The following is a 27,849-nucleotide window of genomic DNA, read 5'->3' on the forward strand; positions in this document are numbered from 1 at the left end:
AAATCACGAATAATTTAACTGTGGGTATCGAATGTACTTTCACTTTTTGAACTACTGAAATAAATCAAGTTTTCCACAATATTCTAATTTATTGCACTTCGCATGTAGGGATAAGCAAACCATTTGTCTATACTCGTCTCAGTCCACCATTTGCAAATTACAGCTTTTTAATGTTGCAATTTAAAAGAAATAACAGATTCAAATTTGTGCCATTAGTTTCATTTTAACGAACTTAAATGTCCAGGTAATAAAGAAACATTTGAAAAATTCATTAGAGACCACGGAGTATTACTCTCATTTTTATTCTGTATATAACATGAATTCATTTGACAGGAAAGTGCTATTTTACAAATTATGGAATGCAATTTAGAGAAGCATTTTAGAGCTAATCTGCAAAATGAAAAAGCAGAGATACTCTAAACTACTCCAGTTAAGTAGCATCGTTCAGCCGAATTCGAATCAAAAACGCCGTCGGCCAAGTCAAGAATGTTTTTTTTTTTGTTGTTGCTGCACAACAAATACATTCAAATGTAACCTTGCAGTATGTTTTCACCATATACTGTAGGATACCACTGTGAATACTATGTAGTTTTAATACAGAGCTCTTTTCACATTTCCAAGCACTCACACAACCAACAGTGATAGGTGGGATAAATACAAGGCAGCTTTTGTCCTTGACCAAAAAAAAAATGCAGTTAATGAGGCATTTCCGGCTCAGATGAAGAGTACAAGGGGGTGAAAAAGTCTAAGACCATGGCTGATAATTCTTTTTGTTCAGTGTCAGTCGACAGTCAAGATGGTGTAAACTGAACCACAGAATATATTTGCAATCCACTTTCTTTTTACACAGCAACACACAACACTTTCACTTAACAGAATAGTACTTAGTTCAAAAGGTAAAATATACCTGTCAATAGCACACAACTTTGCCAAGTATGTTGAGAAATGGCAGTTTAGGTCACGCAACTGATAACTTGTAGCACGTAACGTTTTGGAAACTTTTCAATGGGAATGTACAAATGATACTCAGTGTCTCAAATCATGTTAAGAATGTAATGAAGAAATCTTCCTCACTGAGGACAAAGCGATTGCTGAAGAAAAGCGGAATGAGAGAAGATCTGCTGAGAAAAAGTCAGCTTGAGCGAAGAGCTACAGCAGCGGGGCACACTGGCAACAGTGTTTAAAAAAAAAGGAAACAAAACTGTCAATTAGTCAGGAGCCACAACATAAATGGATAGAAAAGGGTCCCTCCTTACTTCTTCACCCATATTTATACTGCCGCCTTGGTCTCATAGAAACACATTTACACATTGCTTTTGACTCTTCATTTACACACACTCGAGTTCAAATGTTTGACACCACCCCCACAGAGGAATTAGACGTTAATTGGCCTCCAATGATCAGCTTCAATGCTGTTGATGCTGCTGGATCCATAGGGTCCCGAAACAACGTCGTCGAGATGCGCTCCAACCACTCCTGCACTGCTGGGACCCGAGCCGTCAAACTGGGTGGAGGAATAGTACAGGCCTTGATCGGTGAGCTCCCGGCGGCCAAGGGTTGATGCTACAGTCGGTGGAAGGTTGACATCGCTTTCATCTGCCTCGTCCACCTGTGACTTGTAGGAGAACAGGATCTTTGGTTCTGAGCTGCGGGGGAGATAAAACAGATAAAAGTGTGGAGATCATTTTTTTACTTTTTTTTTTTGTTTTGTTTTCAGAGCCCTTTTGCTACAAGCGATTCTTCTTACATACCCAAAGAATCCTTTGAGGAATGTGATGTAGATGAGTGGTGCGAAAGCAGAGAAGTAGAGGAAGGTGGTGACATCAACACAGCTGAAACAGGAAAAAAAAAACAAAAAAAAAATCAAGAGTTAGGACTTCACGTTGTGCATGTAGTAGCAAAAGGAGATGTAACATTTAACTAGTCCAACTAGTTGGGTATGCGGCGTGCCTGCCCACCCATCAAGTGGGAAATTTAACAACCAAGTCTTTTTTTTTTTTTACCTATTTTGGAAAATGTGCCCATGAGTGAGCTGCCAATGTTGCATAAGTGAATGGCTAATTTACATAATTAACCACACCCACACCAAATTCTCTGCCTATGAAATGATCGCATAGCCTGCATGACGAGGCATATCCACTTGGACGCAATACTCTCTTCCAGCGCACTTTAGGCTCTCCTCCTACAAGGTGAAGGAGCACTGAGGCCATTATGGTAACAAAAGTCGTAGAGGCTGTTTACATGCGCCGATTGTGCGCACAAATTTGCAGCGCGATAGAATGCAAGTCCAGATGCTCAAGTTTACCAGTGTGTCAGTACACTCCACCGATTTGAAATATTTTAGGATATTTTCACAACAGTTTTGAAAGCTGCCCTGAATCCAAACGGCTGAGTGAGACTTGGTGTAATTGTGTCATAAATGTCATTTTAAAACAGAAAACTGATTTATATTAATTGTTCATTTTACACAGAATAAATGTCACCTATTCAATTGTGGCCGTGGCATATTAAAAATCCATGTATTATATACCGTATTGGTTTTTATACCAACCAGAGTCCCTCGATAATTCCTGCACACAGAAGGGCACTGCCCAGACCCTGGATGAAGTTCAATAAGGAGAGGGTGGCAGCATACACATAGAAACTCTTCTTAGCTGCAGAGAGGAAACACAATGAAAGTCGGTCAACACAGAGTAGGAATCCTGCGCTTTCTTAATTTCTATGGACTACACACACTAGCCCCGAGAAGCACTTAATTCACGACAGGAATACAATAAAAACATTTAAAAAGATGTTTATATGCTCTTGTGTCAGCGTTAGTTCCGGACACATTTATTTTTTGGAACTATGTGCCCACATTTATGTGCATTGTGCTTTTTGTCTTAGTCAACAGAATTTTCTATTTGTCAGTATGTGTGTTGACGGGAAACTTATCATGACGAATACTCACTAGCCAGAATTTATGACTGTGTGCACATTTGGACACAACATTGTTCATGGAATTGTTTGTTCTGCTTTTGGAAAAATTTTATTTATTTTTTTTTAAGGCTCATCCTCAGCTGTTTACTCAGCAGGACTATGAATACACAGACCATGCGCAAAGAGCACATTTTGTTCTAACAGCGACTCAATCCATGCAAAGCGGCACAGAGCACCACTCGATTGAGCCGCCCACCCTTTCCTGCAACTAAACAGTATCGCTAACATTGTATTTGTTCCCTTTTTTTCCTGGCAGTTAAAGCTTTCGTGTTGTCTGACTGAGCAGGAAGCAAACTGGATACTCGTTTGCCAATCAGTGGCATTTCAAAGTGCTTCCGGGGGACAGCGCACGTCGCTCTATTCCAACTTACATGGCAGAGATATCCTCTCCCTCACTGGAGTTTTAGGCAAGATCACAATCAGAGAGTACACCTAGGAAAGACATTGCCAGACAAGTATTTCACCTGAATGATGCTCAAGAGTGATATACAGCATGCCCATGTAGTTTTTCTTTTTCCCTGATTTTTCCACTGTTCACTAACCAAGAAGAAGAAGCAGGAGCTGGCCAACCAAAAATGTCGCCCTCCATGTCCGTAGATGTTGAAGTCCTCAGCGGACAGGTGGCTGTCCGGGTAATAGATCTCTAAAGTGCCCTTCAGGGGATGCATTTTTATATATATTTGATCGGGGCTGGGGGTAATTGATGCCATCACTACATACCAGATTGCAGTGGAACCTCTAAAGGATGAGAAATTCATTTGTTTGGACATTACTTTTATCACTTTACATTTAGATGACTTAAGACAGGTAGATAAAATTAGAAAGTTTACTGTGCTGGTCTTTAGCTGCTCCACTGGAAACTGTATGTATGACATCATACTGTCGGCATTTGTCATGTGAAGTTACCTGTGTGATGGAGAATGCCAACGCGAGCACAGTCGTGATAGCCAGCACCCGCTTTATACTAGATTTACTCTCCAAATGACCTAGAAATGCAAAATGAGTTACAAGACAAGAAAATGAAACCTGCAATTTAGCATTATATATATGTTTTAAAAAACACCACAACAGTGCCCAGAATACTCCAACATGTTAAATGTAAAGTGAAACTATAAAGCAAACCAACCAAAAGCCAGTCCCAGAATGACAACACTGAGTTCAATGGCCAGTAAGAAGAAGCGGGTGATTTCCCATAATACCTTTGAGGGAGAAAAAGAGAGGGGGGGGGGGCAACAGAGATCAGGAGAATGCATTGTGGTAAAAGAGCTACCTGGATGTTGTCACCCACAAAAAACATCCATGTAGCTGAACAGCTGAGCGTGTATTCTTCAGCATTACCTAAGCATTGTTTGTTCAGTGAAACCATTTCAGCGTGTCCAGCAGTGTACATACCGCAGATAGATATCTGTTATCGATAAATGTCATGCGAACAATGTCATCAATGTTCTCATTTATGCAACAACCTCGCAAAGTCATGCGGAGAGTCAGATCAGGCCCACTGGCCAACATTGCATGAAAGAAGCAAATGTCGAGATAATGGGACAGCTGCTTGGAATTATTACACAATACAACACCACCACCGAGGGCGCCAGCTCCGAAAAACAATGTGGTAGTGTTCATTCAGAATTCAGAATAAGCGCAAAAATTAATAATCCTTAGAAATTTTTACTTGCATTTCTGATGGAAAAAAACAATTATTGACCTGTGTAATTTGTGCAACTCAAAGTTGTTTTTTATCATGAAAATACATTCACGCAACAAGGCAAATTTGAGAATATTTTGCATCCAGTCTTCAATTTCCAATGTAAAAATTACACAAACCAAACAAAACAACAATAATGTAAATTTATTATTGTGGTTGTAGTTTGCAGTGGTATAGAGCTGCACTGCTATTTCCTTTTCATTTCCTTACTTTGTCGATGATGGTGGCAGAGCTGGATGCACTGACAGTCATTGATACAATGGCCCGGGTAATTCCAACTGCTGCTACGACAAATACCTGAGACAAAAACAACTTCTTAGAAGACTAAATAACTTGCTGTCAGTAAGTAAAGAACAACGTTTGAGTTCAGAATAGTTTTGAAAGCTTTGAGGTCAACCAGAATCGCATTTTATTTTGGGGGTGCCACTGTCCTCGTTGCTAGAGTTGACATTTTAAGTCCTACCAGCAGGTAAAAGGTGATGAAGATGGGGCTAGACGTGATCCGAATCTTTGCCCTTGCTGATGGCAGCTTCCACATCAGGAAAACAAAGAAGGCCACATTCGGTATGAGGAGGGTGATGTCCCAGAAGCGTACCCTAGAATGGAGACCATAAAGACCATTAGCGCCATCATCATCTGGATTTGCCTTTTATTGTGTGGTCACACTTGATACCTGGAGTCACCAACATCCTCATACAGAATTTGTAGACATTTGTGCGGCTTGCTGATGTTAGCTTCGGAATCAGGTAGCCATGTGGAGAAAGTAGACGTATTCCCTGGTGGTGCTGTCGTGATGCTGCCATTGTATTGCGCAAACCTAACCACAGGAGTGGCTAGCATGGTTTTTCGCCTGAGGGGGGAACACAATACATAAACGCAACGAAATAGAGAGCAAGTCAGGTATTTTTCACATTGAAACCTTTGTTGATACGTCCCAGCAATCCACACATACCATGCATTCTCACAATTCACACAGAGAGGCATGACACTTTCTACGTGTTGTACCAGGCAGGCACCTGCTCAGATTTGCTTTAAAATATTGTTACAACCTCTAATGTTCATGAGAGTGCGGCAAAAACAACCTAAAGGAAAAATGTCAGTAGTTGGGTTCTAGTTTATATTATTTGTGTATGAGAACGATGTGGTAACAAACCACTTCCTCAAAAGATCTGGTGATGTGAACGCCCCATAATGTTGTAAATGACCAAAAACTACCAAAAGTAGCATAATCGTCACTCCGTTGGCACAGTTTTTTGACACATTATTTAGTGGACGGGTTTTCAAACAGCGTTCAGTGTGAGTCGACGTTGCCAGCTAGCTTGTTAGCCATCAAAAGTGCACTTTGTCAAGTGGCATACATCATTTTAAAACAGATCTAACAAGAACAAACATGAGGGATTGTGTATCGGATTATCTAGCGTTTTCGTTTGTATCGAAACAAAAATGAAAAATAGACTGTAAACGCAACGACGCTAACCCCGCGATACACGCCGTTTTACCTTTTCAGAAGACTCCGTTGTGCTGGAAACGCTGTGGTAAAATCATGCAGCGTTATCACGCGGTTCACATGTTGCCTCAAGAACGACACACGTCACTCGATTGGTCGATAAACCTGGACATGTTTTTTTTTTTTTCTGGCGAGTTCCCTGGATTAATATCCCCGATTGTCAAATGATATTTTGCAACCCACCGTAGCAAATCTCGCGAGATGATACAATGACGTCACGGTACCGTTTCGTCATGGTACTTTATGAGGCCGATGTAAAGATGTGACGAGTCAATAAAGGACAGCATATTATCTGATAAATCGAATTTAGACAATACATTCGTTCTATTAGGTTTTCTAACAAAAAGGCTCGAAAAACAATAGAGATTTGCAGTGATTTAAAGGTGTATATACAGTATGTAAATCTTTTAAAGCCCCTAACAATTTGTAGCCGAACCTTTTTCTATCTTTTGCCGATGTAACGTTTTTCTTTTCTTCTCTTTTATAGTCATATCGCATTTCTTGATCGTTATCATGACTATTCTTTTTTCTGTTGATGATTTTGCAAATTGCACTCAACGGTTCATTCATTGAAATCATCTGAAAAGCACAATGACATAAATATCTCTAAATTCTTCCCAATTCTAAACATTGCAGAGATTTATAGAAACAAAATGTTGTCTATAAATGACAGTAATCACTCGTATGTTCCAAAAATACCCGTGATAAGTGAAATCTGTCAAGTAGTCATCTTTATTTTTTTACAATGATTACGTATACAGTACAGTACTGTATTGAATTAAACCAAACATTAAACCTTTTTTCAGGCCTAAGCATTTGCAAAAAACAAAACAAAATATAAATGTTTTCTTACAAACAACTCACAGTTTTTAGGTTTTTTTGACTGTCGCTAAATATACATGTCTATTTTCACTGCTCCAGATGAAGAACATGGCACGGCTGCATTTTTGTTATAATGCAATTTTGCACTTGATTGATGGTTTCTTTAATTGCGACATGACATTTGTGGTACTAAAAGATGGAGTAAGTTGGTTCTCATTCCTCACTAAAGGCTCACGTGCCAAATGCATGACTGCCACTCCCAAAAGCTCTCATGAAATGATGGTGACACGTGCTTTCGGATTCCCTGACATCATCCGATAGGCCAGGTGCACAGGTTCAGTCAAGTTTGCTTCGAATGTGTACACGAGTGTCTTGCCACCGGTGGGGCTGATGTGGTAGAAACTGAACGTGCGGCTTCTGAAGCTCAGCCTGATCTCGAGCCTGCACGAGACCGTGGTTCTCTTGAGCGGCACATCGCGACCCCGCTCGAAGGCCGTCAGCAAGTTGTCGAACCACATCAGGCACCAGGAGCACCGGTTGCTTTCCAGCGCCGACGAAATCCCGCTCCGCTCCAGCTCCCCGCTTTGACACAAGCCCACGATCCACGGAGCACCATCAAGCTCCATCTCCCAGCGATGGTTGCCTTCGGAGAAGCTCTGGGAGCTGAGGACTTGGAAGAAGCTGGTGAATCTCTGGGAGGAAGGCGGGTATGGCTGCTTGGTGGCGCTGAATGTCACAGTCTTCAAGTCTTCCGAGAGGATGAGGTTCGGATGAGCTGTCCTGATGTCAAACGTCAGCTCAGACGGATTGAGGACATTGCGAAGGGAGCGCTGAATGACGCCGAGGCTTTCCCTAAGCTTGCCGTTCATGTTCTCCAACTTGGGAAGGATTCGAACGGGGTCGTCTTCTGGCTCCATGCGGCCCTGAATTTTTTCAGTGTTTTTTCTCGTCATCTCGGCAATGTGTGGCTGCAGGTCTCGAAAGTCTTCTACGAACGCGGCCTCGTCTCCCTCGGTCAGGAGTGACTCGGCTCTGAGGAGAACTTGTCTCAGCTGCTTGGCGAGGCGGGCGGCCTGACCTACCCTGTGGCTCGCGCTGGCTTCGCTCGGAGAGAGCTCTTCATCCAGCAGCCGCATCACCTCAGCGCTGTACTTCCGCACTACATCACTCAGCTGGCGCAGCTCTTCCGATGCCTTTTCTCTCAACTGCTCATGAGCTTCCATCAGCTTCGCTTGCTGCTCCTTCTCCTTCCCCAGCACATCCTCCGCCATCTCCAAGTGGACGGCCAGGTCTGTGACTTGAGATGCCAGTCCAAAATTAGTCAATTCAAACTCTTTGGATTTCAAGTATTTTACCTCACTTCCTGAGCTCTCTTTAGTTACATCCAAGTGGCATTTTGTTTCATCCTCAACCGCACCACATGCAGGCAGCTGGACTTTACCAACTGCAGTTTTGAACGACTCGACAATATTGCACATTTTGGAACAGGTCACCACAGCTTGGCTCTCCTGGTAGTCTTTCTGACACTCAGGACAGCAGTGACGGTCCAGCCCTTCTCCCAGAGTTTGAATGCAGACGTGGCAGTAGATGTGACCGCAGGGCAGCGACACAGGCTCGGAGAAGAGTTGCAAGCAGATGGGGCAGCAGAGTTCTAAAGCTAAGGCCTTAGCAAGATGTGTAATGGCGGGGTTTGTCAGAGCAGACATGTTGACAGACGCTGTAGGATAGATGAGGAAAACGATGATTTAACTCTCACCTCTGAAAGCCCCTCCTACTCTGTGCTTATCTGTGTTTCCATTTCCAGGTTCCTGCCAACACTGACTGTTGGCAGGGTAGCCTGTTTATAACACCTGTTAAAAGCCTACCAAAGCCATAAAAGCAGGGCTGGGCAAAATGTTGTGCTGAAGGGCCACATTTGAGTTTTAAAACGGACAGATGGGCCAGACCACTCACATGAGTTTTTAATCATAAAAACAACAATCATTTAATTTGTATCAACTACAATACATTTAATAATGTAATACAATTTAAACTCTTAAATGTTGATATAAATTGGTTATTTTACAGGAAATGAATTTCATATAAAGTACTAAAAATAAATCCAAAAAAAATCTATACATTTTAGTTCATCATTACTAGAGGAAAAAACGCTAATTTAATGCAATAGATATTGGCATGTGAGCCCCGTTTACCACGCCACTGTTTCATTAAAGCGAATATTGCGGTGAATAAACGGTTCAGTAAACGTTGATGGGTCACAGGTTCCTTTATCTTGAGTTAGGTTTCGGTTTCCACGCAAAGTTCACTCGGACAAATCCAAACTTGCGCTTGATTAAATGAATACAGTAATCACATGACAGATGTCATCATTTTATACACTTCGCATAGATGATTTATTTCTAATTTCTCCGGTGGCAAAAGTCCTTTACATTTAGTTCCTTTTGAAGCGACACGTGGGTCAGTTGCCCATTTAAAAACCTCTATACGTGGACCGAGCCCCACTACTGTTAAAATGTACTGTATGTAAAATTTTGAAATAATCAAAACTCACTGATTGAAAGAAGGCGTGAAGTCGGCGTGAAGTCGTCGCGTCAGATGTTTCACGAGGAAATACTAGTTGGGAGCTCATTCCGGACAAGACACCCCTGACACACGCCACCTGGCGCTCAGTTTATTTTGGTTCAAGCTTGCAAACTGCACTTCATTCATACGTTGTATCAATAAGGTCCCCAACTCGTAATAAAACAGATATATTTATTTCAAATGCATCTATTTCTGTACATGCATTTCGTTTTCAAAGCAGCACATTTAACCAGCTCCAATGAATCCCATCTTTCTATCATGAAACGTATGCACAGAAAAAAAATAAATAAATATAAGTGTCATGAAATAATCTTAAAAACCATTGCAGTTTAGCTCAGTTCTTGGTTCAGTGGCAGTAAGTCACTATAAAAGCATCTCCCTCATTCACAGTGTACAAACATTTCTAAAGGTGGTACAGTAGTGCAGAAGAAACTAAAAGCTTCCTTTTAGTGAAATGTGTCGTTTGTTCACATGGTATGTGTGGGGTTTTTTTCCCCTTTCAATTTGCGATCAGGGTCACTCATTCTGTATTCCATGATATTGAATCAATCATTCCCAACATAACTCAACAACCATGTATTTTGTATGCAGGATTAATAAAGAATTTGCAAACCTAAACTCTTTAGTAGTGTCTATAGCCCCAACAATTAAAATAGAGACAAAAAAATCTCAGAAGTTAACATTAAATAAGTGAATAGTAGATGCCAAAACAGAAGGAATACAATCCCATACCCATGCATGCAGTTATAAACTATCGACTAAAAAGGAATGTCATGTTATTGCTTTGTGCTTCATGGCCCCATTACACAAAATTAAGCAATAGTAGCTACAAATTTGGCATTGCATCAGTTTTTTCCCCCCCATGCTTTGGGCTGGTATGTGTGATACTGTTAAAGCTGCCATGCACAAATAATTGGAATGAATGTCAATGCAATGAATAAAAATAAAGGCAATATATTGCTTGAAAAATTGCATCTTGAGGATGAACATCGGACAGACAGTAGGATGATTTGACTGGTGAGGTCACTCAAATGCAGGAATTAGGCATGCTGGGACAAAATGTGTCGCAACACATTGCTGTAAATATTAAGGCAGACAATGGTTACGTGTTTTTGGCCGAGAGTAAGGATGGTGTGTCTACAGTAGTGTGTCGAGGTCCAGTTCTGGCAGCGGCTCCTTCCAATAGGTGACGCTGCTGAATTCAGGACACACAAAACCAGAAGAGCCGCTCTCGTCCAGCTCGGGGAAGAAATGCTCTACCAGCTCACCGAGGTGGCTGTAACTGCACCGGACAATCAGAACATGATCAGAGATGGATGCTTCTCAAAGAGTTTCCTACGAATGCGCTGGATAAAACTTACGAGGACTTGTTTCCTTTGGTCATCTCTTGAATCAGCTCTCCTTTCGGATTGACAGTAAATATCCTGGTGTTGAGCACCCCCACCTGTGTGTAGGCGTAAGCATCCTGCACAAACAATTCAAAAGTATTCAGTATTACTTTAAACTCATCTACCATGCTTCCTTAAATTGCAGCCTTCTGACGAACAGACCAACGGCCAAACTGTCCACGGTCATCTTCTAAAAATAAGAACTACATGCCCCAGACACCTCCTTTGTCCCCTTACACAAATAAGAGGTGCCAATAGATGGCTCCGCTTAACTTGACTATGACTCATACCACCAAATGACACTTTTGAGGGGATTACACTTTTGACGACTGAGAGAGAATGTGCAGTGTTGCATACGTTGGTCCTGTTGCCAAAGGCAGCGTAGAAGGGCTGTCTCTTGGGGTTGAATAAGTCCCTGATGTCACTGAGGCAGGCGATTTTAAAGACCTCGGGCTTCTTCTCAATCACCTCCCTGCATGATGGACAAAAGACAATTCGCAAGCAGTTAACTTCAGATGGAGCAACAAGTTTTGCATGCTGGACAAACAAGTGTTAGAATGACACTTTCGGCGAAATGCTATCCATCTATTTTCTATCCCGCTTATCCTGTTCAGCGTAGGGAATGTTTGCACCTGTGCAGTGCAGAAAAGAGGCTGCTTGGGGCCAGCAGTACTGGGCCTTTGGGAAGGACGGTGCCTTTGTCGTTGACCCACTGCAGGTAGTTCTTAGTGATGGCGGCCATGCCTATAGCCCGCGCAGAACAATACAGGAACTTATAGCCATTTCTGCAATGATAGAAACAGTCATTTAAACAGATCCGCAAATACAGTCTATCTGTCTCTTACAGCACACAAATACAGTTGACCTACTGGTGAATCTTGTGGTAGAGCTTGGCAATGTCTTTGTGCGTCCAGTCTTTGCCAAACTGAGGCAGGATGTGTCCCAGAGCATCAGACCTGTCGGGGGGGGGTTAAATAAAAAAATCAAGCTTCTTTCGTCATTGCTACATCTGAAGTTGCTTGAGTCACAAGACCGATTTGAACTATAACGCGAGCAGAGACAGCTGCATTTACTTTGTGATTGTGCCGTCTATGTCTGATATGATGATGCGATCGTCCCAGTTCCACAAATAGATGGCGGCCTCACAGCGACAGGTGCCCTGGTACTGAGTGGTCACACTAAATATCACCTTGTTGACTCCTTCGCGCAGATTCAAGTTCTCCTGTTATAAAGTATAGTGACAAAACGTAGTTAGGTTAGAAGTGTCGTGGGCAGGCACACATCATTTAATTGAAGGGGGACATACAGGTGCCTCACAAGTTTCCACATGTCGAGGAAAATGTTATGAAGACACTGAGGGGTATTGTTATAAATGGTAAAAAAAAAAAAAAAATGCACGTCTCCTTTACAGTGTGTCTACTTACTATCTGTTCAGATGTCAGACGAAGTGATTTGCGGTACATTTGAGTGAGACACTGAGTGGTGCGAAGTGTCTCTGTTGACATGCTAGAAGTAAGGACGGCTTTGTGACCAAGCCTTGCCACCGCCTCTCTATCCGCATCATCCAGTGTGGCTCTTGGGTGAAAAAAAAAAATACATCAAAAATTATTGGGTGCGTGGTGGAACTGCACTGGGTCATACTGAAAGATATTTAAAAGACATTTCGCCTGTGCTTTAACAAAATAGGGCGGCCTAACATATTTGACAAACTGAGTGTGCAAATCTACAGCACTGTGAATGATGAAGTCAATCATTTACTTTTCGGGCCAATGAGCATTAATGAAGCATTGTAAAACAGCTCTTTGATTGGACGTTACTGATGTACCCAATGTGTCTACTGAGGGTTTAATGTACGGTAGTCTTAGTTGGATTTCAAAATATGATGCAGTAATGGAACTGTTCATAATTAAATGCTATGTTTTTTTTTTTTTTTTTAAATGTAAATAACCATACATGACTACGCTAGGGTCCCCACGCTGTATTTCCTGGTCGTCTTTCTTCGAGGGTCCTTGCTGAAAAACCAAGAAGAGACATGTTCAGTAAATGTGCCACCGGCAGTGGCTTCCAATTGGATCGGCCAATTTTTAAAACACAAAGACAGCAACCTGGTTGTTGTCCAAGTCTCGTCGCCTCCAGGAGAACCACCAGCCTCCAGACTTTTTGGGCATTTTGTCCTTAACTAGGCTCTGAACAGTACTCTGTGGATAGAGAACACAATATCAACACATGAATACTATCAATTCACATTGAGTGAATTGTGTATTGTTACATTATTAAAGAGCTCGGTCATGAGCTTGATTAACGAAAGCCTACTTATACACTGCCTGCTGATTTGTTGAAATGGCACAGAAACAAGATGGGGAAACTAAGTCCCCCTCTCCTGCCCAAAACTCTTGCCTTCGGAGGTAGCATACGAGCCGTGACTCACAGGCAGGGCAATTTATGAGTCAAGGGATGTGTCGCAATGGTGGGACAGGGACGTCCTAAACTCACGTCTATCACCCTGTTGCATTCAAAGCAATTTAAAGCTGTCACAGTTACAGCAATCTCCCTTTGCTGTGGTGTAAAAGCCAGAGACCAATGTCAGGTTTGAAGCAAGGGCCAATGTGGGAAATGGGGGGGAATCAGTGTATCAAAGGATTAAGTCAGGATTATTCTTAAAAAAAAAAAAAAAAAAAAAAACATTAAAAACAAGCCAACCTTGGGTAAATTCTTCTGGAAAGCTGCCATCGACAAGACCATTGGAGCAGCCACCGCCCAGTTATAATAGCTGTCAAACATAGCCAAGAACTTGAATACAGTTGAAGCAACTTCATGTCATTTCATTGATGATGAAAAGACTTGAACTCTTACTTCGAGTTGATACAGATCACGAGGCTCGGGTCATCGATGAAAAAAAAAAAAACATTAAAAACAAGCCAACCTTGGGTAAATTCTTCTGGAAAGCTGCCATCGACAAGACCATTGGAGCAGCCACCGCCCAGTTATAATAGCTGTCAAACATAGCCAAGAATTTGAATACAGTTGAAGCAACTCCATGTCATTTCATTGATGATGAAAAGACTTAAACTCTTACTTGGAGTTGATACAGATCACGAGGCTCGGGTCATCGATGATTCCAGGGTTGCGGACAAAGTCCTCGTATGACACAGAGTGCTCCAGAAATTTCTCTGGACAGACAGCAAAGCACAGATTTCACACATTTCCTTCGTGCATGAGCCGAAGAGTGATGCTCAGATCACACCAAATCACACTTACCTTTGGTGATTTGGCTGGTGTCGCCCACGTGTCCACAGAGGGACATGCTGACCTCTGTGGCGTAGGAGGCAGAATCGGACAAGTATTCCGTACCACTGTCCAGCGCGCCCATAGATTGCGGTGACTGACTTGCTGAGCCGGAGCCTTGCTCGACGACAGGAGGGGAGCAACTCTCCGTTTCACTGCAGGGGGAGAAAAAAAAAAAAAAAACGCGGAAAATTTAGAGAGAAGATGCAAACTCCACACAAGAAGATCAGAGCGGAGGTTTAAACCTCAAACCCAAACGTAACACTCCCTTAAAGAACTGAATGTATTACTGACATTGATAACACTAGTAGCAATAATAGTTTAAGTCAGGAAAATGCAGTGCATCTGCAACCACAATTATGAACGTACCTGCACCTACACTGCTAACGTATCCCTCACCATGGTAGCCATAACTGTGTCTTATTACCTCTGCCAAGGAGACAATCCAGTTCCAACATGCAAACTCCACACAAGAAGGTCAGACCCGAGAGTCGAACCAAGAACCTCAGAACTGTGAGGCAGACGTGCTAAACATTAGATCGCAGTACTGCCCATTTTCAGAATGATATGAAACGATATTATACGCAGATATGTATTGTTTGGGAGCATTTTAATTTTTTTTTTTTTCTTTCTGGGACAATAACATCCCATGCTGTATGTGACTAATGATTATGATGCCTTCAGAGGCAAATCCAAAAACTGCATCAGCCTTTATTGAGAGAGTTAGCCTTTTGGATTAAAAAAATAGATATTACATTATGCAATTTAGCAAACGTTTTAAGAAAAATTTAAGCCCACTCTTTCCCTACTCTTTCTGCTGCCATATTCTGTCAAGTTTTAGAACTGAGCGGTGGTGTGCTAAAAATCTTGTTGGCCCACCAAAAAAAAAAAAAAATACAAGCAGGTATCCCAAACTTGACTTGAGACAGCCATATTAGTGCTGAGGTATGATGTAATCTGCCTTCAAAGATACCGACAGTGTCGTGATAAAGTATTTCCTGATTTGATTCGTTACCCTTCAGAACTGAAAACATTAGAAATTGCATTTTATAAGGATTGTCTTTATGATAATAATAATTACTTGATGGAGCGAAACACTCAAATGTGATAAGTATGCTTAAAAAAATATAAATCAGGAGTGGGCAAATACTTTTTCATGACACTGTACACAAACATCCATCTTTGGTCCTCTTACTTCTTCGGGAAGTAGAGTGCTGCAACCTCGGGGTCAAGTGAAGTCAGATCATCCAGGTAAATGCCCGTTTGTCCGAGGTGATGATTACGTCTGCCTACAAAAGCATGAATATGTCAACACATGGTTATAAAATCCCGACTTAACGATTGTATTTGAGATGAGCAAAACCACACAAAAGTTTGGCGCTAACCCTTCTTTTTGTCTTGCTGCTCCTGTTTGGTCGATATGTCGGCGCAATTTCCTAACTCCTCATCAGCTGTCCAGCTGACCCCGTCGTCTCTGGCTTCATCTTTCGGAGCAGCCAATTCTGCCATTTCAAGTCTGCCATCCTCCTCCCCTCCCTCGACGCAGGGATCGATCCCGCTGTCTCCCTCACTGACGGGCGCGCTGCCGGTGCAGTCTTGTTCCCTGTTCTCGGTCTGCATCATGGTGGAGGATTCTGCGCAAGCGACGAGTCCGTTGTCTGCCATGTTTGTTTCGACCAATGTGTGTTTCGTTAGCTGACTGTTATCATTTTGGCCTTCAGCCGCATCTCTCATGCCAACACCTGGGCCAGTATGGACTGTACCGTCTTCATGGGCAAGGACTTCCGAGTCATCCCTCTCTGTTGCTGTAGCAGACTTTGACATGTCACTATGGGGTGATCTGGTCAAGTCTTCATCAAAGTTCAGGGGCAACGTTTGTAAGGCGTAGTTACTCAGGTCCAGAGACTGAGTCCTGGGTTGTGGTTTGACCACAGTAACCTGGCCCACTCTGCTACAGTTGTTCACAGGCTCGTTGCCCATGTCAAAGGAGTCTTGCCTCTCAATGGTGCGAAAATGAGACGAGTCAGACTGCTGGAGCTCCACTGATGGTCTTTCCGATTGACGCGGCTGCAAAGGCGAAAGCAGACAAAAATGGACTTTGACGATGAGCGTCTCAAGGCTTCTTGCCTGGCGCAGTTGTGTGCAAAGTCTTGCCATACCGTGGGAAATCCTCCCCAGTTCCACTGCATCAGTACCCCAGAGGAGTCGTGGTTTTTAACCACGAGCTCGGAGTCACTCTTAGGCGAGGACGGCCGGCTGTCAAAAACGCTGTCGGGATAAGGAGGAGGAAGTGTAACAGCCTGTCAATCTCAATTCCACACATGAGGAGATGACTTTCCCACTTTTCAACAGGTGACTGGTCTCCATCCGAGTGTCGATGAGTATCTCTGACCCCCGGCTCCTCAGCGGGCTCCTCAGACAACGAATAGTACACGGACTTACTTGAACGCACAAACAAAGCACAGGAACGACAGTGAAAACAAACGTAACACAATGTAGGGTTGGGCCATGCCATTTTCAGCCAAGCGGTGAATATGGAGTGAATTTTGGTGCGGGGTGAGGAGCAAGTAACATTTCCAAGCAAAAAGCATACTTTTAGGTCATGAGCCAATTCATGGAGACGTCACGAATGATGATGTCACACCACTGCCACGTGGGGTAAATGAACAGTCTACTTGGCTACTATCACCACAAACGTCTAATTTATAATTCATGTTTCAAGCGGGATTAAATTAAAACTCAAATTTAAAGTCATATAATACTGTTACTCAAATTTTTTCAGACTCACAGACAATCAGACAGTTCAACCTCCCCTCCCCCGAGCAGTCTGTCGCTCCGCCTGCGCGAAGCGCAAGATAACGTCAAGGTTGGATATATGACCCTAGACATTCAGACTGCGGTCACATTGCAAAACATTCGATACGTATCTGATCTAGGACCGCAAATGAAAGCGACTCAAATTGGATTTCAATAATAATCTGAATTGAGCCGTTCAGGACTGTCATTAAAAAAAGAAAACAATTCTGACACACTCATTGTTCACTGACCTGACTTGCAAAAGTGTGGCATGGTTATCTTTATCTGGACTATCTTGTCCGCTATGATCTTTGTCCCACTCCCTGTCCTTTTCTTGCTCGTCAGAAGAGGAAACACATTCTTCTCTCTGGTGACTATCTGAGCGCACACGTTTACGCCGGCGCCTCTTCCTGCGCGTGCCAGAACCAGAGAGAGAAGAGCCGTCGTTGGTGTCCTCGGTGTCATTGGGGCCATCAAAAGGAATCGGGGAAGTGCAGAGATGGGCGGGGACTTCGGACTGTAAGAAATGAGGCAGACTGAGATTTGAACCCAGAATCTCAGAACTGTTTGGCCATTTGAGCCACGTGACGTATATCCGGCCTTATGTATTTATTCATCTCACCTCAAAATTTTCATTTTGCTCAACAAAAAAGGCTTCTCCGTTGTCCCCTAGCTTCATGTGCAGGTCCACTGATTCTCCATTGATCTCAATGTCCACCTACAGAACAGCGAGCGGCATCATTTCAGCATAAAATAAACACGGTAAAATGTCAGAGAGGAGTGCAAAACAAATCGGAGAGAGACTGAACTTACAATTTTCTCTTTGGAGCGCAGCACGCCTAGTTTGCCAAAGCGGACATGAAAGGGGGAACACTGGAACGAGCCATCGGGTTGTCGCACCACGATGACATCGATCCCCCCAGTGAGAGTGGCGGGGTTAAGGCCACAATACAGCTCCTTGACCGTCACATACACGGTCTCTGCCAACTGGCCCACAATATTCATGGTTTGGGACTGCATACCAAAAACAAGACGGGAGTCGGGTATGAACAGAAATAACACAAAATGACTGCATGTCCATTGACAGTAAAAAAGTCATTTGAACAACCAAAAAGTAGGAAGTCTTTTTTTTTTTTTAAACAATTTGAGCACCTCCAAACAGAATAGTCTCTCAAAAAGTGTAATTATAACCATAGAACCAGTAATAGAAGAACTTACCAGAGGAAGAGGCCTAACTGCTCAGTTTAATGTGAATACAAAATACAGTAAAAACACGCGGGTCATAAAATAACTAATTTGGTGTTAAATTTGACCCACTTTCTGTGTTAAAGAGGACCAACCCACACTTGGGGCAATTTGAAAAAACAAACAAAAAAAAAAAGTCAAGGCAATTTAGCCAACACTTAGTTGTTTGGCTCAGGATTCAGAATATTATAGCCAGCATTCTCCTCAGCAAGCCACAACAAGCTTCAACAAGCTACTCCACATCTTTGTCAATTTGGGATACTGAAATTTAGCGCCTCCGCTGTTAAACTGGTGTCAGCCTTTTCTGCCATCATAATTCATGACCTAATGACTCTTTTTTTAAAAAAAACTTAAACCGTGTCATTGAAAATAAATATTTGGATTCACACTCACAGGAAATCAATGTTCTCCAACCACTGTGCCACAGTGCATTAGTGCGTCATGAGAGATTAGATATGCAGGAAATTTTCACTCAATGCGAAAATGATTTGAGCTTTATTTTTGCTTTTCAACCATGACTGACATTTTGAGCGAGTGAGCTGCTGAAGCCACGTTTCTCCGATTTCTCGAAGTATATCTGTTTTTGCTTTCAAGTAAACGAGCCCAGATTTCACTCTCAGTACATTTTCTGCTTGACCACATAGTTTCATTATCATTCAAAAGTCAAGTCTTACCCAAAGTGAAGGATGCAGATGTTCCTTCTCAACCACGCTGCAATTCTTTGACCTTCTCTTTGCCATACCGCAGCACCATTAAAATCCCTCACCCATATACCACACACCGAGCCCTGATTGCCAAGGTAACCCTCGTCTATATTTTTCATATTACTCATCAGTACCCAATGGTAACTTTTGGCTTGCTTGAATCATTCCAAATTAAGACTTTAGAAAAGTTCATCGACACACCACTCAACTTGAACTCCAATTTGCCCAATTGCAACGACACTCCTGTCACATCGCTGATCAGTCCCGTAAATGACGCTGTGCTGTGAGTTCAGTGTAAAATGAGGCAGCTATGAGAGAGTCCCAGCACATTCATCCAAACACTCTTGCTTCCTCTGTGTTGCGCTATTTAACGCAGCACCCATAGACATCCACTGTCCTGTTCATACTGTACGTCCTCACTGCCGCCGCACATGGCAGCCAAACCAGCAATTTCTGAGAGGCTTCGACATGCTATTCAAACCAGGCCAGTGTGGAAATGCAGCACATACAACTCATCATTCAGTCATCAGTTTCTGGACTTGACTACAGCTCTCCGGCCCCTGAGGGATCAGTGATCAGTTGAGCCGTGGGAATTCTCGGTCCATTTGGGAGGAAGTCAAGCAAATATTTAGGACATAACAGACGCTGCTGCGACTTCAAGAAGTAAGAACCAAGCATGAGTGGGGTCTAGTCAACAAACATTAATAGCTACGCATGAGAATATCAGTCCATTTGAACAAACCTACTGTGGCACTTAAGACAAGGACAAAAAAAAACTGTATTGTAGAAGCAGTTAGTGTAGATGTTCTTTTTTGAATAATACATTCACATTCAAGCAGATATTATGCAGCCACTCGGACAAAAATAGTGTGACGCCTTTTAATGGCCAATATAACACTAAATAAGTAAACAACACAACATAAATTGACGATATCGATCTACTGTGTTGTTGAGGGGTTTGTTTTTGTGTTTTTCATTTGTTGGTCTGTGTGGTTTAGTTCCTTTTCTTTTTGTGATTTTTTTTTCCATTTGCTGCTGTGTGTAGTTTTGTTTGGTTATTTGTGTGTTGTATTTTATTTTCCACTTGCCTGTTGCGTGCAGTTTTACTTGTGTTGTTTTGTTGTGTGTGTGTGTGTGTGTGTGTGTGTGTGTGTGTGTGTGTGTTTATCTATTTGTTGCTGTTTTTTGCACTTCAAGGCCACCACAAAGAATGAATCAGTTCAACTATTTCATTATGAACATCAATGGCGATAATACGGATTTGCCCTCCAGTGCTATGTAACTTAAAAACAATTTAGTATGAGACTTGTTTTTAATAAGACAACATAAGCTACATAAATACACACAGATTGCAGGTGGGGTTCCACTACCAACATTATCATCCAACAAGACCCTCGACTAAAATTTGTTCAAACTAACCAACAAAGTGCCCTGCAATATTCAGTGCTAAAGGGATTACATTACACGACACAATAGATCTGTTTTCGCAACATTACAAAAGTTCAGCGATAACTCCTTATCACATCTTCAAAGCCCGAGGCCACATCAACGGTCGTTTCCACCGTTACAGCACCAAGATAACGTGAAGGATTTCAGAACATTGTCGTAATCTCTAATATTTTGACTATCAAAATGTCGAAGATCCAGAAAATTAGTTTCAAACAGTTGACAGAAGAGTGAGAAAACTTACCTTTCGGGAACGATGTTCAGCTTGTAAAGGCGTCAGCCATCGCAGATGCTTCCGTGTGTACGACGCAGGCACGTGACACCAGCAGCCAATGAACAACCGGGAATGCATTATGACCCCGCCCACGAGTTTTAAGTGTCAACAAAGCGTCTTCGAGGAGTTTGGCTTGCCGAATTGGCATATGACTAAAAAGAATTACACTTCCTGCTTGATAAATGAATTTTTACCACGTCTACATAAACACCTTACTAACAGACATGTATTATATTTCTTAGCAACACATCATTTTGTTCTTTAGCGGTGGTGCCAGGAGTGTGATTTCGACGTCAGTGTGTGTACTCACCTCATTGTGTGAGCCAGACAGTGAAGTCATGCTTCTTTGTACTGAACTATGTGACGTTAACACATAGTGTCATATTTTTTTTCTTTCTTCAAAATATTGCCTCTTACAAAAATCGACTGATTGTTTATTCGTTTATAACGTTTATATTTTGATTTAAATAATGCTGTTATTATTTATATATTATGTGTTATTTAATTTAAATTACCAATTAATACGCCTCCATCGGACATGTGTTGAGAATTAGCACTTGTACTAAAACACTTAAAGCAATGAATCTCGTTTGTACAATATTTTTCTGTCCATCCGAAAAAAACAAATGTTATTTTATTTAGGTACAGTTTTTAGCTAACTTTTGTGTGCAGATCATTTTAGTTAAATCGTTATCAAAGTACTTTTTTTTCTTAAACCAAAGCGTTCATGTTCAAACTCTGCATAATCTTGCAGTGGCTTACAATAACATTTTTTTTTATGCTAGCTTGTTAGGATGAACACAATTGTAATGTACTATACTGTAATATTTTCAAATTGTGAAACAGTTTTATCCAGCAGAGGGTGTTATTGCTTTTGAAGAACAACCTAAACTCGTTCATTGCCGTTTTACGTTGTAGGACTTACGGGATAGCTTTTGAAAGAGAAACAAATAACAAAATGTAAAATGTTTTCCGATGAATACACTAATTAAAATCCCTCAGGGCAAATCAATACACTGGTGGGATATTTTCTGTTGCACACCACACAGAAGACCAGATAACAAGCAGAACTGCATGCAAGGAGAAATATCAATCACATCATTTGCATACTACACAGACACAATGTCCAACCAAAAAGTAGCCACTGTTACATGTTTTGTAAGTATTCGATGTTCTACATTCACTTAAAATAATTCCAAACATTGCCAAGTATTATTAATTCGCAAAGTTTACTAACTTAGAATTGTTGCAATGCGGTGAAACCACAAACATGTAATATTACTATTACAATTAATATTATGATTATTATTATTATTAATAGTAGTGGTAGTAGTAGTATAATTATTTGGTAGTGCTATACAGTATTGAAATTAGGAAAACATACAGCGCAATTGGGGTCTTTCTTTTACATGCTCGAGCAGCATGGCTGAACCATTGAAGGTAAGTGTACAGCTATGGCATAAATCAAGGCACGTTCATGTCACAGTGGTGGCAAAGCAAAGTGCCTATTTAAGGGAACTGCTGTCCTTATAACTCAAACACTGATGCCTCACATCGTGTCTCTGCATCTGCTCACAACACGACCTCGTACCGCACCTTCTCCTCCTAAATATTTAGGCCCTCTTCTCTAAATAAGGCAGCCTTATCGTAGTTTCTGTCATTTCTGCCGACTCTCCCCCCCCACAACCATCTTCGCTTGCGTCTGTGTGGCAGTCGCAGGCTGCAGCCTGTGCATTCTTTTGCCTTGTATGGAGAAATGGCCTGGCCCTGAGATGTCTTTGTACGGGCCGGGCCGACCTCGCCATTGGCCGGGACGGGAAGGGGAGGGTCTGATGCTTTTAACAAACTTTTCCGTGGGACTGCCCGCTTCCCTTCCCACTTAGTGCTGTGTCTGGAGCAGTGGACAAAGGGCGTTTGAGGGGACTCCCGCATAGTTCTACCTGAAGTCAAGGTCAGAATGAAAGCTGTTTTCCTACTGCATCGCACATGAAGTGTTGAGTGTGCTCTGAATTCTGTGGGAATGTGTTTGCGAGTGAAGATGTGGTGGTTGCAACACAGGGCACGCAGATGGCGTTGTTGTTGGATACTGGATGAAGCGGAGCGCGCTCTACTGTATGTGTGTTTGGTCCATTACACTGTGGAATTCCTCTGACCCATTTAGATCTCTTTTGCTCCCTCACCGGCGCTCCACACTTTTAGTGTTTTTGGAACTCCTGACCTTTGAACTCCACGGTTGGGTGAACAGTAAGGGATGACGGGAAGGCTGTTTAGTCACATCTGCCTCATGTGAGTGACTGTGAGTGTCGTTTGTGTCAGAGGAGTTGCGCCAGGATTAAAAAGATAAAGGTCAAGAGCTGTCATTCTCAACTGATGGGTCAGCACACAAATTTGGGGCCCACGCACACACAGTCGCACGGTACAGTATGTGCTTGTTGCAAATATGCTTTTGGCGGGCAGATAAAGTGAAACATAATGCCGTGAAATTTTGATATTTCATGGACAGGTTTATTTAATTAAAGTCACCATGTCTGTCTCACTGTTCGGATGGCAGAGTTTCGAATCTCGCTGTGAGTTTTGTCATCTACTTTGGCTTCTTCCTTCATTCAAAAAAATGGGGGCTTGTACACCTTGGGTAACAGCTTTTGGCACCCAATCTTTGTGGTTCCACATAGAACCAAGCATTATCCAGTGGTCCTATATAGCACCGAATGAGAACCAAAACAGTTATTGGATATTAACACTAATATATTATCTCATGAACTTTATCGTGCTATATCTAACCATGAGTACTCTGCAGAACGAACAAATTTCACTTCAATTGTGATGGTGGCAATAAAGTTCTGTTCTATTCTAAACAGTGGTCTACAACGGTCCTAGGAATTTAGCAAACTAGAGTTCATTCTGGAGCCTCCGAGGTACCTTTTTTAAGAGTGTGGCGTCCCAAAATGTGATCAGTTGAAAACGGTCTGGTCTCGCCACTCAAAAGCAGTGATGAAGACAGGCCAAGCCAAGCATAGCTCTGTTGCCGAGGTTGAAAAAAGTTGCAATTCTGTTTGTTGATTGCCCCATCGTGCATAGTCGAGCCTCGCTATATCGGACTGCACTCATTGATCATACTCTGTCCTGAAAACAGTCCTCTACTTGTTCCACTACAGCCAAAGAGTTAACACAATGAGAGGGCCTCAAATTAGACTGTTTACATTGGTGTTACTTCGACTTTAACACACACACACACACACACACACACACACACACACACACACACACACACACACACACACACACTGCGCGGTGATGAAAATCTAAGTGGATGAGGGACGGCGTTATCTGATTGTGGAATTTCATGGTTACTCAAGGGATAAGTTGGAAAGTCGATGCTGGTTTATTTCCAGTTTACCGTAATCTTGCACTGAGAGACCTTTAGAGACGTGCAAAAACACCTTTATTTTGATGAAATATTTTCTATGTCTGTATTTATTTATTTTTATTTATATGTCTGTATTGTAAATGCTTAATGAACTGTCACAAAACAAAATAGCAATAGCGAGGATGACTTTCTGCTTGCCAAACTGTGTACAGCTTAGAAATGGTTTTAGTGTATTATATCTTATGTCTTAGACTTTACAATAGGGTTCTAGTTTAACAAGGCTTGTTATGGGTCCGCATTGGAAACAATGATTTATGTTGGACCAAAACCTCATCTGGTAAATGGGCTTCCGCTTGTAAAGCGCTTTCCCACCTACGAGGCTCTCAAAGCGTTTCACGGTCGCCTCCTCATTCGCTGACTGAAGACGCAGAATCAGGAGCAACTGGGGGTTCACTAACTTGCTCAAGGACACTTCAACATGGGCACAAGGGGATCGAACCCACAACTTCTGAACAATATACTTTCTTAGTGGAACAAAGAAAAAAAATTGATCGATCAATGCAACAAAAAAAAAATGGCAAGGAACTGATGGGAGTAAATGCGTTAGTTACACAAAAACAACGTTCGAAGTTAAATGCTGTCAAGTGATTGAAATGTGGAATAAAATGAAACTATAAATAGAAGTAACACTTGATTGTTTGAATGAAAGTTGAGTTGTTGGGGGTTTTTTTCAGCTGTAATAAATGATATTAGTGTTTGCAGTCTGAAATAATGGTAGAGAGCAGGAAAGCGAGGGCATAACAGGAAAGGGTCTGGCTTGAGCCAAACTGTAGGCCAGACGTGAGTTCAACTTTTTGGTATGTTCTTTGATGCCAGTAATCAGGTTATTTATTAACACGATAAAGTAGTACCACTGGATTCTTTTTTTCTTTTTTTAAATGCATTCTTATGATGAGATCACGATGACACAAGTGCGTTCAGTAAACCTCACACACTTTCAGGAGGCGACATGCCTCAGTGAGTTAAACACGACCGACTTCATCTCGCGCGCGCCGGTGGAAAGTGAGAGCGTTTGTCATTGACATTGTTCATCACGGGATTCATTTGATCAAGTGTTCAAATGCGTGAATATCATTAGGGCACCTCCTGCTTTACCCGAGGATGTAATGTGAGGCAAATTCGATTGTTCCGGAGTCAAACCAGCGCAAAAGCTTTATACAACCTTCACCATACAATAAGTGCACATATTATTTGTATTACGATTGCATTTGAAGTGGATTGTTATCACCATTTGGAGAAAGAGTAAACATGCCTTTGGGGGCAGGATGGGGGACAGCAGCCGTCCTCTCGATCTGCAACTGGTTGAAATGGAACACAGTCGTGTGTGGCTCAGGGACACAAATAGTCTGATGTCACCCCCAGTGTGACTCATCCATTAAAATGGACCTCCTCCATCCTGCAGAAACCTGAACGTTGTCTCTTGGCCTCGACAGCAATCACAACACAGACATGCCAGAGCCGAATATGAGTGACAGGTCTATTTGTGGGTGGATGTCAAGTGAAGCTACCGTGGGGATGTGTCATTTTCACACCCATCACTGGAGAGAGACTGTGAGAAGATGCTACAATGATGACAACCCATACTGTTACTGCACTGTGTAGTGTTTGAACCAGGGTCCATTTTGGCAATTCCGTTCACCTTATAGATTGATTGATAGATGTAATTCGATTAGCTACAGTCAATCAATCGTTTTAGGGTGTAAAAGAAGATAAAACTAAGTGAAAAGATGGAGGGTGAAGCCGCAGCTTGTCATGTCTATACCCTAAAAAAAAAAAAAAACACACATTTTAGTAAACGAAAGTCTCATGCGGAGTCAAACAAAGAAAAATATGGTTTAAGAGAGGGTACATAACTAAAATTAAATTAGCCCTCTATTATGTAACAGACAAGACACATCCTTAAATATATCTGCAGATAAAAGACGGGAGTTGTTTAGTTTGCCAGCGAGCTATTTGTATACATGCCATGAAAGGCAATCTTCCTAAATATGACTCCTTTAAATCAATTTGTGCACATGCAGGCCAAACTTAGCTGCCGCCATGTCGAGCAAGCGCGCCAAGGGGAAGACGACGAAGAAGCGCCCCCAGAGGGCCACCTCCAACGTGTTCGCCATGTTTGACCAGTCTCAGATTCAGGAGTTCAAAGAAGCCTTCAACATGATCGACCAGAACAGGGACGGCTTCATCGACAAGGAGGATCTGCATGACATGCTGGCCTCTTTGGGTACGCCTTTCAATTCCATTGGACCGCCTCGACATCACCATTGTTGGTTTCATCGGATTGACGTAATTTTCTTGCCGTCAGGCAAAAACCCGTCTGATGACTACCTGGAGGGCATGATGAGCGAAGCACCGGGACCCATCAACTTCACAATGTTTCTCACCATGTTTGGAGAGAGGCTCAACGGCACCGACCCAGAGGACGTCATCCGCAACGCCTTTGCCTGCTTTGACGAGGAAGGGTCTGGTGAGTCGGTACATTTGGATCACTGAAGTCAAAATGGATGCCGTCTTTCTGTGCAGAGGCAGGTTAGATTCGGTGTTTCGCAGACAAGCTCAGATCGGTGATTGAGAGGAGAGGTCTGCGCTGTTGTGGGGGTGATAGCTGTCGTCTTGAATCATAACCAATCAAAGTAGCTCCTCTCATTCCCTTTAAATGTGGCGTGCTAGTCGCGCAGTGACAATCTTGACAAGTGTGTCTAGCACATTTTTGAGTTCGTTTTGTCCGATCTTTGTATTTTCCATTTTCCCCTCAAAAGGTGTCATCCACGAGGACCATCTGAGGGAGCTGCTGACCACCATGGGTGACCGCTTCACAGATGAAGACGTGGACGAGCTCTTCCGCGAGGCGCCCATTGACAAGAAGGGAAATTTCAACTACGCCGAGTTCACCCGCATCCTCAAACATGGCGCCAAAGACAAGGACGACGAGTAGAGGAGAAAGGGGGTGCGACCACCCACCTGCCTCTGCCCCCCCTCCCCCACACACATCACCACTCATCCATTTCTACGTCCTACTTTTATGAAGTAATACATGTCATAAAATTTTATAAAGTTCGGGGATGCATTTGCTTGTAAGATTCTACCTTGCAGGTTTGTCATGAAGAAGTGTTGCATCTTAGCTACTCATAGCTTTGAGATGCTTTTTACACCACGTGTGCAAGCAGCGAGCTGATTGGACGGTCAGATGCAAAATATCAGAAATGTTTACCTCTTCCTGCCATTTAGCTAGCACACGTGCAAAAAGAATCACAAGCTCCCAAGTTGGTTTGTGACATTTAAATGGATCAAGAAGTAGATTGTTTATTCCTTTCTGACAAGGGCGGGGGAACCTCTGGCCATAGAGGCCTGCAAGAAGATTTGAAGCAAAATCTCAAAGGAGCGGTGATCAAAAAAATGTAATAATTGAAACCCATAAAGCAATGATATGTAGTAAAAATGAGTCGCATATTTTGGCATGATTTAGTAGAAGATAACTGAAATGGCCCCTGTCAGGAAATGTCCCTCCACCTTTTTGTATGACAATCAAATGTGGGCTGTGCAGGTATGTGGACTTGATGGAGTGGGATTGAAAGAGTTTGTGGTCAAAACTCCAATTTCAAAAGCTGGTTGTATGCAATTGATCAGGATCATGTGTGGTGTAGAATTGTGAAACCGCAGGTGGAATTTGCTCAGGTGAAGAGAAAAAAAA

General features: G+C 42.4%; 4 protein-coding genes across 8 annotated transcripts; 1 reads left to right on the forward strand and 3 right to left on the reverse strand.

Moving 5' to 3' along the window:
- Window positions 1-279: 279 nt before the first annotated feature.
- tpra1 (transmembrane protein, adipocyte asscociated 1) lies at window positions 280-6,535 on the reverse strand. The gene is made up of 11 exons (XM_019880961.1): window positions 6,181-6,535; window positions 5,355-5,531; window positions 5,145-5,277; window positions 4,892-4,978; window positions 4,106-4,178; window positions 3,886-3,965; window positions 3,522-3,632; window positions 3,351-3,411; window positions 2,552-2,654; window positions 1,752-1,832; window positions 280-1,646 (listed from the first exon to the last, which is right to left on the reverse strand). Exons 2-11 carry the CDS (start codon window positions 5,519-5,521, stop codon window positions 1,376-1,378), a joined length of 1,167 nt encoding a protein of 388 aa, XP_019736520.1. The 5' UTR covers window positions 5,522-5,531; window positions 6,181-6,535; the 3' UTR covers window positions 280-1,375.
- A 619-nt stretch (window positions 6,536-7,154) lies between these two features.
- Window positions 7,155-9,675, reverse strand: trim107 (tripartite motif containing 107). Of its 2 annotated transcripts, none has more exons than XM_019880960.1 (2): window positions 9,562-9,675; window positions 7,155-8,860 (listed from the first exon to the last, which is right to left on the reverse strand). In XM_019880960.1, the coding sequence occupies exon 2, from the start codon at window positions 8,714-8,716 to the stop codon at window positions 7,280-7,282; it is 1,437 nt and encodes a 478-aa protein (XP_019736519.1). In that variant the 5' UTR covers window positions 8,717-8,860; window positions 9,562-9,675; the 3' UTR covers window positions 7,155-7,279. The 2 variants fall into 2 exon arrangements, with proteins under 2 accessions (XP_019736519.1, XP_019736518.1); XM_019880959.1 differs by having other exon boundaries at window positions 7,155-8,727; window positions 9,562-9,674.
- A 69-nt stretch (window positions 9,676-9,744) lies between these two features.
- Window positions 9,745-20,824, reverse strand: LOC109522415 (phosphatidate phosphatase LPIN3). Of its 3 annotated transcripts, XM_019880958.1 has the most exons (22): window positions 20,702-20,824; window positions 17,876-18,076; window positions 17,685-17,780; window positions 17,314-17,579; window positions 16,609-16,707; window positions 16,426-16,534; window positions 16,030-16,333; window positions 15,652-15,924; window positions 15,462-15,555; window positions 14,694-14,777; window positions 14,240-14,421; window positions 14,058-14,151; window positions 13,905-13,974; window positions 13,087-13,179; window positions 12,935-12,993; window positions 12,406-12,556; window positions 12,055-12,203; window positions 11,851-11,937; window positions 11,614-11,766; window positions 11,339-11,453; window positions 10,955-11,058; window positions 9,745-10,875 (listed from the first exon to the last, which is right to left on the reverse strand). In XM_019880958.1, the coding sequence occupies exons 1-22, from the start codon at window positions 20,807-20,809 to the stop codon at window positions 10,731-10,733; spliced, it is 3,036 nt and encodes a 1,011-aa protein (XP_019736517.1). In that variant the 5' UTR covers window positions 20,810-20,824; the 3' UTR covers window positions 9,745-10,730. The 3 variants fall into 3 exon arrangements, with proteins under 3 accessions (XP_019736517.1, XP_019736515.1, XP_019736516.1); XM_019880956.1 differs by having other exon boundaries at window positions 15,652-16,333; XM_019880957.1 differs by lacking the exon at window positions 14,694-14,777 and having other exon boundaries at window positions 15,652-16,333.
- Window positions 20,825-22,554: 1,730 nt separating this feature from the next.
- On the forward strand, window positions 22,555-27,840 carry myl9b (myosin, light chain 9b, regulatory). Of its 2 annotated transcripts, XM_019881175.1 has the most exons (4): window positions 22,555-22,682; window positions 26,180-26,382; window positions 26,464-26,625; window positions 26,918-27,093. In XM_019881175.1, the coding sequence occupies exons 2-4, from the start codon at window positions 26,199-26,201 to the stop codon at window positions 27,091-27,093; spliced, it is 522 nt and encodes a 173-aa protein (XP_019736734.1). In that variant the 5' UTR covers window positions 22,555-22,682; window positions 26,180-26,198. The 2 variants fall into 2 exon arrangements, with proteins under 2 accessions (XP_019736734.1, XP_019736735.1); XM_019881176.1 differs by lacking the exon at window positions 22,555-22,682 and having other exon boundaries at window positions 26,199-26,382; window positions 26,918-27,840.
- Window positions 27,841-27,849: the final 9 nt, after the last annotated feature.

Source organism: Hippocampus comes, unplaced genomic scaffold, assembly GCF_001891065.2.
Source record: "Hippocampus comes isolate QL1 unplaced genomic scaffold, H_comes_QL1_v1.1 scaffold68, whole genome shotgun sequence".
Lineage (NCBI taxonomy): Eukaryota > Metazoa > Chordata > Actinopteri > Syngnathiformes > Syngnathidae > Hippocampus > Hippocampus comes.